Source organism: Halichoeres trimaculatus, unplaced genomic scaffold (assembly GCF_033239565.1).
Source record: "Halichoeres trimaculatus isolate MK-OKI-2021-1 unplaced genomic scaffold, fHalTri1.1 fHalTri1_scaffold_2, whole genome shotgun sequence".
Lineage (NCBI taxonomy): Eukaryota > Metazoa > Chordata > Actinopteri > Labriformes > Labridae > Halichoeres > Halichoeres trimaculatus.
In genome coordinates, this window is record NW_027437180.1 from 18,610,066 (window position 1) to 18,623,162 (window position 13,097).

At 38.0% G+C, this 13,097-nt stretch overlaps 1 protein-coding gene across 14 annotated transcripts in view; it reads left to right on the forward strand.

Moving 5' to 3' along the window:
- cacna1ab (calcium channel, voltage-dependent, P/Q type, alpha 1A subunit, b) overlaps nt 1–13,097 on the forward strand; it is a 201,441-nt gene that overhangs the window by 144,014 nt on the left and 44,330 nt on the right. For all 14 annotated transcript variants that reach the window (XM_074665510.1, XM_074665511.1, XM_074665515.1 and 11 more), the window contains exons 27-33: nt 6,638–6,737; nt 7,736–7,896; nt 8,881–9,018; nt 9,123–9,324; nt 9,419–9,583; nt 11,101–11,211; nt 11,493–11,576. In XM_074665510.1, coding sequence (XP_074521611.1) covers nt 6,638–6,737; nt 7,736–7,896; nt 8,881–9,018; nt 9,123–9,324; nt 9,419–9,583; nt 11,101–11,211; nt 11,493–11,576 — 961 coding nt within the window. The remainder of the gene's footprint in view (nt 1–6,637; nt 6,738–7,735; nt 7,897–8,880; nt 9,019–9,122; nt 9,325–9,418; nt 9,584–11,100; nt 11,212–11,492; nt 11,577–13,097) is intronic.

Below are 13,097 nucleotides of genomic sequence, written 5' to 3' on the forward strand. Positions count from 1 at the left end.
GTCGTCGCTTTGTCACCAGATTTAATTGAGTTTACCTCAGTTTACTGTTGAAAGGTGTCAGTGACTTCACATTGGCATAATGACCTTGCTGCCACCAACATAAAATGAGGTTACATGAGATGTTCATATCACATATTTCTGTGAGACAAAAAAGTATTTTTCAAACACAGCAAATCAAGAGCCTTGGGGCATTGCCAGTCACATACAATTTAGGATAATGTTTGGAATTATTTAGCAAAAAGTAAAATGTTGAATCAGAGTTAAATATCAGTCAACAACCAGCTGTATTGTAAAAACCACTCCACTAATGCACCCTCCACAGCATGACTCCCCAACAAAGTAAAGATGCCTCCTGCCCTCCTCCACTGGTTCCCTCCCCACTCATTCTTCCTCCCTTGCCATCTCTGTCCTTGTTTTCATCCTTTTTTCTGATACTCTTCCTACATTGGTCCCTTTACCTTCGCCTCTAATCTCCACCTTGTCTCAACCTCTTATCATCTCTCCTCCTTTGCCTCCTCGCTCCCACCATCTGCTCTAAAGCTGAGCTACACTGCAGATTTGCTTCCTCGGGGCAAAGACTTTGGTCACTTTTTGAATTTTCACTCTGACGCATGAAATTTTCCCTAAACAGGTACATGACAGAACCATTGTGCGGGACAGAGTGCTAGCATGGTCACAGTGCAATGGCTTACATTTAAGGGTTTAAAACACACACACACACACACACACACACACACACACACACACACACACACACACACACACACACACACACACACAGCTTCTGGCTCCTTTCATTCTCCAGATAAACTCTGAATGAAAAACAGGGAACTGCATGCTGTTGCAGTACTCTGTGAGATGCATTTTTTATTTCTGCTCATGGTGTGTGTGTATGAAATATTACACACAAATCCTGGTTTCTTGAGTCTCCACTCATGATGGATGTCCTGAGTGTATCCCTACATGTCTAAACGTGTCAAGAAAACCTGGAACCAGCCTTTTGTTCCTGCCCCTGTGCAGACTTGCATGCAGTAGAGCTTTGATAAAAACCCACTATTGCACATCTAATGAGGGCAATTTGTGCTGTAGGCTTGGTCTAATTGATCATTATGATGTGATAAGATAAGAATCGGTGTAAATGGATACAGCAATCGAGATTCTTCTTCCAACCGTGAAGGTAATTCTTCATAGAGCTGGTGTAGCACTGAAGAAGACTGCCAGGAGGGAAGGAGGCTTTGTACAAGCAGAGGGGCCAGATTTCACTGGAGGCTTTTATTATAGGTCTTCAGAAGCTACTTGAGAGATAATGATGACGTAACGTGATGTTATCTAATGACCAAATATAACCTGAAGCAATAAGGTTGGGCGTAAATGTATTTATGATACATTTTAAGTACTTTATTCAAAGTGATTTTTAACTGATCTTAGCCTGTAGTACAACAATTACGATGGATTTAAGAAAAACCACTTCATAAAGAAAAAAAATGGTATTTAACCCATAAAGTTATACACATTTCACTTTTTCTTATTCAAGCCAAACTATTCAAAATCCAATGCTGAGCTCAACGTAGAAGATCCCTGGTGGAAAAAAAAAAGTACTTTATTGTATTTCAGTTATATTCATTTTTTCAAAAGTATATTGAAAATGTATTTACACAAATTGTACTTTTTGTTCATATATAAAAAGTATACTAGCATCATGCTTTAACGCTAACACTTTTAATACATTTTAAAATAGTTACGCTAAAATGCACTTTCTAAAAATATATTACACAAAAATATACTTCAAGTAAAAGTCAAGTGTATTGTGTTTAAGTGTACTAATTCAAAATTTGATTTTACATATACTTTTGGTATTTTTAAAACAAAGTAACGTACACTGAAAGGATACTTTAAAGTACATATTTTAATATCAAAACTGTAATCTTAAGTCAGGTGCATTTTAAGTGATATTTGAATTAATTATGTCGCTATTTGTGCCTTTACCTCAGGACATTCTTATTGAAACAGTTAAATAGCATTTCTATGACAAAACACTCGTCTTTCAGCCTGTGGTATACTGGTAATATATTTGCAAGATTGTGCAGATTATTAACTGCTGAATATGCTCTCTTGGTATTTGGAAGAGGCCAATAGTATAATTAAGCGTATTATTACCATAGTAGGAATATACTGAAAGTACAAAGCTAATATATTTTTAAGACACTAAAAATAATTTTAATGTATTTTAAATACAAACAAAATATTCTTTGATTTAACTTAATAAACATATATTAGTACATATTAAGTTAAATACTTCAAGTATACAAAATATACTTTAAGTAGTTCAACTTAAGCACTTAAAAGTACACTAAACAAACTTTAAGTTGAGCTGTATTACAACTTAATGAAGTATATTGATAATAAGTGTGGCTTTAAGTATGCAAAAGTATGCTAAATTTTAGTACACTTAGTACATAAATTTTTCAGCAGGGATTATAAATGCTAAAATCTAAAAGCTGTAAATTTGTAAACACACAAACAGCTTTAACACATAAGCTAAGTTATCTTTTAAAACAGAAGTTCAAAGCACAGAAATATTGTTCAGATTGTGCAGGGTTCCTTTTAAGACCATTTACACACTGCTACAGCCTGTTGTAGGTACATTACAGGAAAATATAGTTTTAGTCTTTACCATGGGCTCTTTTTATGAAGATTCATGTGCCTCAATGATTGTTTTATTTGTGCTTGAGGAAAAAAAAAAGATCTTATAAACTCAGTGAGGTATCAGTAAATAAACTGATGCATTTTGCAGTGTGCATACACCTGAGATAGGTAAAATGTACAATGTGAGATGGAAAACTTGAAACACACAGCTGATGTAACTTGCCAGACTAGGGAGACTGAGTATTGTGTGTAGATGAGTGGGTGGGGGGATTTCCAAGCAGGTATGTCCATCTTGCTGTCCTTCCTTCTTTGTCTGTCTCTCATATGGATGTACTTTTTTTTCCTGTTTCTGCCAAACCCCCTCTCTCTTGTCATGTGTGTGTTCCTGTTGGTCTTCCTCTCTATCTATGTGTGTCCCTGTTTATGTCTGTCTGTCTGTCTGTCTGTCTGTCTATGTGTTTTCTCCTCCTTCCTCTCTTTTCCCTTTCTACCCCTCCTTTTTTTCTCCTGTTTCTGTCTCTGTTACTGTCTTTCTTTCTGTCGCTTTCACTGACTCTCGCTGTCTCCACCATCGGTGAAACTCAACAGGAGCACCACCCGGTAAAGTTCTTCCTCATGCTCCCCTCTCCTCCTACTCCTCCACTCTGCCCCTCCTCTCCACCAACCGAATCAAATTGGCTTCTCTCTCTTTCTTTCTTTGTTCTTCTGCTCGTTCGGCTCATTGCTGCCACATTGTATCATCAACTATACTCCACATACCATAGAAAACCGTCTGGAAAGCACAATAGCTTCTTTATAAGTTTAATTTTAGAGGTTTGATTTGATACTCAAAGGTTTTATGGAAGGAAAAGAAGCCCTAAAAGTTGTGTGTCATTCACTTCTCAAAGAGTTTGAGTTGAAGTGACACTCCACCTAACCTAGGCTTATCTAAATTGTTCGGTCATCAAACAGTTGCACCATGACAGGTTTTAAGGTGGCTGTACAAAGTTTTTTGTGTTACTGAATGTCTTGAACTTCAATCTCCCCAAAATACACTGCACCATTACAAAGATGCAGAGTTGCATTAGTTTTTGTGTATCCTCTTAAAGTGAGACCACTCGCATATTGGACATTCAGTCAAAAATATAATGTGTTTGACTTTTTATGGTTATCAGATGAAAATTCTTGTACAATTTTGACAAAATCAGGTATTCCCACAACAAAATCTATCATTTTTGGCAACTCTGTAGACAGAGATCCAAATTGTTAGCAACTGCTGTGTTTAAAGAATAAACACATCAAAGCTTTTACAGCCACTGTGAAGTCTTACAGGTGTCAGATGTTTGATATTCACCTAAAGAAATTTAAAGAAAGCCCCATTTCAGCTCAGCAGTGCCAACATGCTTGAAGAGCCAACCTGAAACTCAAAGAGCAGTTGCCCTATTAATGAAGAGTGTGTGTGTGTGTGTGTGTGTGTGTGTGTGTGTGTGTGTGTGTGTGTGTGTGTGTGTGTGTGTGTGTGTGTGTGTGTGTGTGTGTGTGTGTGTGTGTCAGGATGTTTTAATTTTAAACACCACTGGCCTTACTGGGCTTTACTCTAATACTCTCCAGCTGAGAGACCTCAGTCCTGCTCAACTTAAGAGGAAAGAGGCCTATTGATTATCGATTGAGTCTCTCTCTCTTCCTCTCTTTCTCTCTCTCACACACACACACACACACACAGGGAGAGAGAGAGAGAGAGAGAGAGAGAGACTCAATCAATCAGCCTAGAATTGAATTGTCTTCCGTTTCCTGCCACGGGAACTGAGTTCATATTCAAAGATTGAGCCTTGATGGATGACCGCTCTTCTGCTCATGTCTGGCAGGTGTCCAAGCACCTCATGCCTCTTCTTTTTTTTATTCTTAAATTACCCATCCACTTACAGTAAAGATCAACTCGGCTATTGACTCCCTTGACACCCCAATTTTCCTCCTATGAAATTGGTTTATGGGCGTACAAATCATAAGCAAAACGTTCAGTTAGGTAGTTCCAAGCATTAAATTCACAACTGAGAGAGTTTGTCTTTCGATCCGTTCTTGATCCCTGCTGTCGCTCTCATGGATCAGTGACGCTATTTGTGCAAAGTGTTTGTTGGTGTTGTTTGACATGTGATACCAGGTTTTGCAAAAGGCATCACATGTCCTAGGAGTCTCACATAGCTTCCATCTCCTTTTCCTAAACTTTTCCTAAATCTAGATTTAAATGAAAGGAAGCTATGTGAAACAAAACCAGACTCAGGATTATATGTACATAATCTTAGACATGCAATACTTCTAAACCTCATGTGTCTACATCTTAAACTTCCATTTCTTCCGAAGAACCACAAACAGCGTTTGACTGAAAAAGAAAGAAAGAGGTTTGGCTGGGCACTCTGCCGGGAGATGCCTGTGGATATTAAACGACTGAATGTTAACTGTATGATGATGACGATGATGGTGATTATGATGAAAGATTAAAAAAGGCTGCTTCTTGATGTCCATGAAACCAACATGGACTACCACTGGTTTCATGTTTGACGTGCACTTAAATGTTTCTTTTTCTGCAGAATAAAAAAACTGTACCTGATGCCATGTACTTTAAGTAAAATTGTGATTTCATCAGTTAATGTCTTTCATTACATTGGTTATGATTGATATAACTTATATCCCTCAGTCACTTGTATCAAAACAGTTGATGATATTAGTAGAGGGTTTAGTAGTAGTTGTTTCTGTTTTTTTTATGTCCTAATTTATCGTTTTCACTCGGCAGCTGTTTTCCTCTCACGACACGTTCAGGCTGGGAATCCCAAATGCTGTAGTTATATTGTTTTATGTAAAACTTGTATGAAATTTTTACTTGTTTGCTGGAAAGTGATAAATGCTAATTTTAAACAAAACGCATAACAGAAAGGCCCCAAAATTTCAGCCACAAAACCTGATAGTAGCAGTCAATTACTTTCTAGCAAACAGTAATGTTAAAGTCCCTGTGAGGAGTTTCTAAGTGATGTTGAAGAAGTCCCACCTATAGATTTATGTGTGATTGTAATCCATTATTTAAAAGGAGATAATTAGCATCAAAATTGTTTATTTTCAAATTCTATTTCTCAGTATCTGTAGTCAGGTAATCCAAGACTGGACTGATTTATAGCATACAGAAGTCTCTATGACAACACCATGCCAGTCGACAAAGTTTGGCAGCGAGGAGAAATCTGTGTTTTACCCTGCTGAAAAGGATTTCTTGGATTTATTTTGTAGTAATAGTGGACACTGAAGCTGAACTGTCAGAAAGGAAAAGGAAAAAAGAGAAGAACAAAGCCACACGTTAGAGTGATAGAGCACAAGCTTAAGGCTAAAACTTGAGCTAAAGGCTGAAACACAGGTTAAGCTGTTTGTAAGCTAACGTTATAAGTCACCCTTTTTACACTTAACTACACTGTAAACTGAGTTGAGAAAATTTTCTTGATATCACTTTTCAAATTATTACACTGCGTAATATAGAAAAGTAGTGTTAAAAAGACAATGGATGATGGCATTCATGGGAAATAGAGTCTAGAGAAACACTAGCATTTCCGTATGGTCCATACAGTCCCATTAAATAGCACTAATTTTAGCTAAAAAGTGTAGATAACTTTACCATCTTCAAGTTTACTTTACTATTTGCTGGTTACCATAAGAGTTAGCCTACTTCTGAGTTCCTCATACAACTCAACACTCAAGTTAAAGATATGCTGAAGGCCAACGTTGGCTGTTGTCTGACGGCAGCAAGTTCAACTTGAAAAATTGCCCTAATAGTCTATATTTGCTATTGGATGAGGAAGAGGTATAATGATAAGATTTATCAGATTCCCTGTATTTTTACAATTTGCTAACCAGAGCCAGAGCAGTCTCTCGGCTTTTGAAACTACAGAGGAAAACAGATGCCATGTGAAAATGGTAAATCCCTCCACTCTGAGCCCTAACTGTCTGTTATTATTGTTTTTTGGCTGACTCGCAGGGGAAGCAGCAAGAGCAAAGATATTAGTACAATCAAGTCCCTTCGAGTGTTGAGAGTGCTGCGACCTCTAAAAACCATCAAACGTCTCCCCAAACTCAAGGTAAGATTAATCTGAATTCTTTAAGACATGCTTTGAGATTTGTAATTTCTCTTCATTTCCTGCAACTGAGCATAGGCTGTATTAATGGTATTCATAGCCTTAGTCACATAACCCATTGGTTTTCAAGAAAATAGTATTAAGCCTTCCATGGTGGTTGTATTGTTATTATATTGTATTGTATTGGTTGTATTGTAAATTCTACTCATTGACAACTGTTCTAAAAAGAACAGAAAAGAGTTGAAGTTAACATCACACTACCACCTCCCACCAGGCCTTTCTATCATTCAACATGTGAATAATTACAAAATCTTTCTTATCAGTAATAACAACTTTACGGAACGAGATATGGAGCAGTCTATTGGGAACAGACTGTAAACATCCTATATATATATATAGACAGACATGGAATCTCCTTTGCTTGTGAAGCCAACTCCAACTGGACATCTGTAAAAATGCAGTCTTTTACTCTTCCCAGCTCTAGAGTCAAGGACGCAGATTTGAGTCCTGGTTGTCAGGACTTGGATGTTTGGATCAGACTAGAGCTTCATTAGTACTCAAAACATAAAAAGCAGGACTGAAAGATGATATACTGCTTCTCCAAGCTAAAGTGTCACCCGTTGGCATTTAGGGGCATAGATAACCTTTTTGTTTGTGTGAAACTACACTTTTATCCTCAGCACAGACACAAGCATTTTGGTGGAGGTTTTTGAAATGCTTCCAGCTATCATAAATATGTCAAAAGACAAGGGCAAAGTTGAGAAAACATAACTCAACATTTCATATTCATTCATTTTGAATGTCTTGTGCAAATGAGGCTGCCCTTAAAAATGAAACAGTTCTCTAAGACTTAAACCCTTTTTGGTCTTTTAAAATCAAAGTGAGCTTCATATTTCTCCCAAAGTTAATTTAAGCTTAAGTTATATTTAGTATGTAAGCAGATTGGTGATAAGATGCACTTGAAACATATTTTTGTAAATGTTTCCGTTTCTGCTTTCCAGGCTGTGTTTGACTGTGTGGTCAACTCTCTGAAGAATGTGCTGAACATCTTGATCGTGTACATGCTCTTCATGTTCATCTTCGCTGTGGTGGCCGTCCAGCTGTTCAAAGGCAGATTCTTCTATTGCACAGATGAATCGAAAGAGTTTGAGAGCGACTGCAGGTTGGTTCAGAACTACGCTCTACAACTGCAAAAAAAATGTTGTTTTTTAAAAAACGTGTGTTTAAAGGACCTTTATCTAGTCTTTCTGTAAATTCAGCTTTAAGTACCTGTACATGGGACCAGTCAACCCATGTACAGTAGGCACTGTACATGGGCTGACTGTAAAGAAGTACGTGTGGATATTTGGAGTAGTGAAATTATCAAAAGTATCTAAAAGGCTCCCTGTGGAGAAATGATTGATTGTTCATAAATGTTGAAGTCAAAGTTCAGGGGGGCTGTGTTCAAACTCCAGCCTACATGAGCATATTTGACAAACTCAGGCATTTTGGGTTTCCAAATAGCCCTCAGTTGTGTTAATTTGGCCTTCAGTTTTGCATAGGTTTTCCAATGACAGAACTTTTAAAACTTCATACTATTAAGAAGAATGAGAGTATCATAGTATTATTTTATATTAAACCTAGATTCATTTAGCGCGTGACGCAGACTGATTTGGTACTGGATGGTGCCCAAAAGCAACCTTTAAATCCAGTTCAATCAAAGCAATTACTCTGTACGCATTTGGTGCCAAAGATACTTCTTTATTTAAGAAAATAGCTCATTACAGATGTGCAGATGCTGCCACCCAGAGGAGATGCAGGGCATTGTAAGAACTGTTGCAAGGAGAGAAAATTGATATTCAAGAGTGGACTAAAGCCAGGCTCACACTACAGGACTACACTACAGGACTCTAAACCTCGATTTGGTCCTTCTTCTAGTGTGAGCGGGCAACAAATCAAACTTAAGCCCCACGATTGGCTCACAGACTTGTCTGAGCCGCCCAAATAATTTTCAAACTTTGATTTTGAAAATCCTGTTGCATGAGCCAGGCTTAAATTAACTTTTCAGTGTGTGTTCAGAGAAGGGGGTATTTAGATGCAGCCATTTGATCTGTTTTTAATGACTAATACTGATTAGTTTTGATTTCAAACTTTGTGTTTTTTTCAGGGGCGAATACTTGGACTATGACAATGATGAGGTCAAGGCACAGAAGCGTGAGTGGAGGAAGTTTGATTTCCATTACGACAACGTGGCTTGGGCTCTGCTTACCCTCTTCACTGTCTCCACGGGAGAAGGCTGGCCAGAGTGAGTGCACTTATACCACCCCCTCATCCCCCAAAGAACAAAAGAGCTTCTGAAACAAATAACTGATGATTCTCGTTCTGTTTTATTTTCTGTTCCTCTTGCAGCGTGTTAAAACACTCAGTGGACTCCACCTATGAGAATCAGGGCCCTAGCCCAGGGTACCGGATGGAAATGTCCATCTTTTACGTCGTGTACTTCGTTGTCTTTCCTTTCTTCTTCGTAAACATTTTTGTGGCTCTCATCATCATCACGTTCCAGGAACAGGGGGATAAAATGATGGAGGACTACAGTCTAGAAAAGAACGAGGTGTGGAAAGACTTAGTAGTTTATGCTAATGCATTTACAAGAGTTAAGGCGACAGGAGTTAACATCCTCTTTGATCCTTATCCTTCATCCACAGAGAGCATGTATAGATTTTGCTATCAACGCCCGGCCCCTGACACGCCACATGCCAAAGAATAAACTCAGCTTTCAATATCGTATGTGGCAGTTTGTGGTGTCGCCCCCCTTTGAGTACAGCATCATGGCTCTGATCGCGCTCAACACCATTGTTCTCATGATGAAGGTACACGCTTCTCTCTTTTCAGTAACTTCAGTTCTTTGATTGGCTGGAGCTTTTGTATTCATTGACTTACTGGGCTTACATTTTCCTTGATAGGCTTTCAGCAAATTTATTTAGGTTTGCACCATCTTTCAGGTTATTCTAGGGAACCTTCGAGACAGTGTTTGTTATTGTTTTAAATTAAGATCTTGAAAAGTATTCCTCTAAGGTAAGACATGACCAAAAGTCTGGGACTGATTGTGATCAAAACGAAAGCAGTTTGACGGCTCGTATTTTAATATGATATAGATCTTTTACCTTTATTTATTGAACAGTCATCCACAGCTTTGAACAGGGAAGGTTTTTCACAGTCATCATGGAACAAAGATTTGCAGTGTTGTTTTGGTCAACCATGGCAATGACATAAACACCACTGCAAAACTTTCATATTTATTGGGGGAAAAATAGCCTAAAGTTTTCCAAATTTTCTTTCTTTTTGCTTAGTTGTTAAATCGCAATATGTTTTTAACTTTAAAGGTAGGATCTGCAGGAATCTTCGTTATGTGTTAGTAAACACAAAAATTCAAACTGGGCTCCTCCTCCTTGGCTCAGTGCCAGCAGCAGCACACACCCACAGCCTCTGACCGTGACTATGTAAACACGCTCACTGACCCTGCAACCACCTGAAGCTTGCGTTTCTACATGTAAGAGACTCGAGAGCCATGCACCTGACTTGGCATGTTAGCACAAGCTAATCATTATAGGTATGTATTTAAAACATACCTGGTTAGCAGAAAGCCAACTAGCATCGTTCTTCGTCCCTTGCTGCTCTTCAAGTGTCCAAAAGCTAGTGAAAGTCAAACCAAGCTTCACCCTCTGTAGGAAAAAACTTAATCTGTTCGGGGTTTTTATTCACTTTGGTTGTGTTTTTCTTCTATGCTACATAGACAATCGTAGCTGCTCTGATTAGCTTTCCCCTGCTATTTTCAGCACACTAAGTCACTTGCGCACGGGGCACTTTGTGATTGGCTTACTGTCCCCTTCGAAATGTCCCCATAAAACCGAACCAAGCATACAGGCCCATAGGATACGATTGAGCAGGATTGTTCCCGTAAAAGTTGGCATTTTATTTATTTATGAAAATCCTGCAGACCTTACCTTTAACAGCAGAGTTCAGATTCTGTAAGTGAGTTTTTTTTATTTCTACTGTGGTGACAAATTAGTAACAGTGGCTCTTTTTTCTCTCTCCTTAAATGTTGAGTTTTACATTAAATCCACTTTGTGTTCTGACGCCATGAGATTTCCACTTCATTACTGAAATAGTATTCCCTTACTAATAAAACTTAATACTTTAAAAGAGATGCCAACAGAACTAATTAAATTCTCTTATGGACATAAAAATCCCTCACAGGACAAGCCCTTCTGTCTTTACCTTGAGAAAGTTTGCAGTTTCCTTATAACCTTACACCTCACACACACTTCTTATTTTCCCATTTGCTTGTACTATTTACACACTCTTCCCATCTTTGTTCTGTCTACAGTTTGATGGTGCATCAAAAACATATGATGACGTCTTAAAGAACCTTAACATCGTGTTTACAACCTTTTTCTTCATGGAATCAATCCTGAAGATCATCGCTTTCGGCCCTCTGGTGAGGCTGGAAACATCATCTTATTATTCATTTATAAACCTGCTTATTTTAGTAGACAGCTCTAGAGCGTCTGTCCCTGAACAACCCTGAGCATAGCATGTCACACAGCAGTCACGCTATCACCCTGAATTCAGTCTGTCTCCACAGTAACAACACCAACACTGGCCAGAGGCATGTCCCTTAAAGGCCTCTGGCCTCAGTCCTCCAAGGATGTGATTGGTAAACTGTTCCAGCGCTCTGTCTTCTTTAATACCTCTCCCTTTTTTCCCTTTCCCCCACAGAATTATTTCAAAGATGCCTGGAACATTTTTGATTTTGTGTCCGTCCTTGGAAGTATCACTGACATTTTAGTAACAGAAATATGGGTAAGTGCTTGGGAATGTTGGGACAAGAGTACACTTGTTTGTGCAATTGATGTATTACGATTGATAAAACATGGAACAGGTTCTGTGGACGAAGAAGACAATTCATCACGGTCATTCCTGTACCTTTACTGTTCTTAGTAACTATACATTTTAAATTCATTCGACAAATTCCTTCAATTTTATTTCTGTTAACTTGATCCCCTTCCAGTCTAATCATAGAAGCATCTAGTGTAATGTTTTGTAGTTGTCTTCAACCCCCAAACCTCACCTGGTGCTTCTCACATCCCTCCTCGAAAGCAAAAACAGGCTTAACTATCACAGACTTTTCATCTTTAATTTGCAATGTATCTGTTCATTTCCTAGCATTTTTAGAAAAAGCTCTTGTGATGATTGCACAAACAAAGGATGTGTAATTTGTAGCTTAAAGCATCACAGAAAAACCAAATGATATACAGCATGATTATGAATGGCAAAAAAGAAGTTTTATATTTACATAACATCTACCAATCTTCTAAAATTCTTTTTATCAAGCAAATTTACATGAAAGGCTCTTTCTTCAAAAGACCCCAGTGACACTCAGTCATTGAATTAAAGCACATGTGTTTTATTCAGTGAAGCCTTTATCAGGTCAGATACAGAGTGGTTCCCCAGCTGCTTCTTGTGAAGGTTAAGAAGCAGTCACATGATCAGGAAGCACATCAAAGCAGGAAATACAAAACATATACAAAATCAAGATAAAGAACAATATAATCTAGCCATTTCTGATTAGTTTTTCACAATACTTGAGACAGATTGCATACAAGACAACATGAAAAACAGAAAAAATGAAGATACTGATTCAGACCAGGATACTGTGCATTGAATGTATGTTTCTTAGAGAAATAATGATCTCTTTGTAACAAAAACATGCAACTCATAGTATCCTATGGCTTTACACTGAGGTTGATTGTGGGGAGATTAAACACATGCAGGATATCCAGGCGCCTCAGATCTTTTCAAGAAGTTTAAACCTGGACCCCCCATGCCAAAGAGCACCAGAGACCCTTTTTCTTTATTTACTCTAACACAGCTCATTTTTTACAGAACAATCAGAGAACACACTGTTAAAATCAGACTGGTTACGTGGGGATATCTGTATCATTAACAGATGTTGAGTGTGAACACATTTCATATTTACCTCAATGTTATTTGTGATGTTTTGTTTGTACATCAGCATGTGTGTTAATATAGTTATAAGTATAAGGCTCAACATAAGTAGAATTCAGTCAAAACTTCAGCCTCTCTCTGATGTCAGCTGCTTTAGATTTGTTTCTTCTTCTTAATTTCTTTTATAATTGAATCAATGATTCATTTATGAACTCAGGAAATCCCTCAGGCGTGCACTGAAATCCTCCTCTTTTTGCTTTGACTCAATTATCATTTGTTTCACTGACAACTCCAGAGCAACTTTGTTTTCAGTTTATTAAGGACACCTTCAATTTACTCCCTAGCTATCTGTGCAGACATTACTGCTATCAGTGC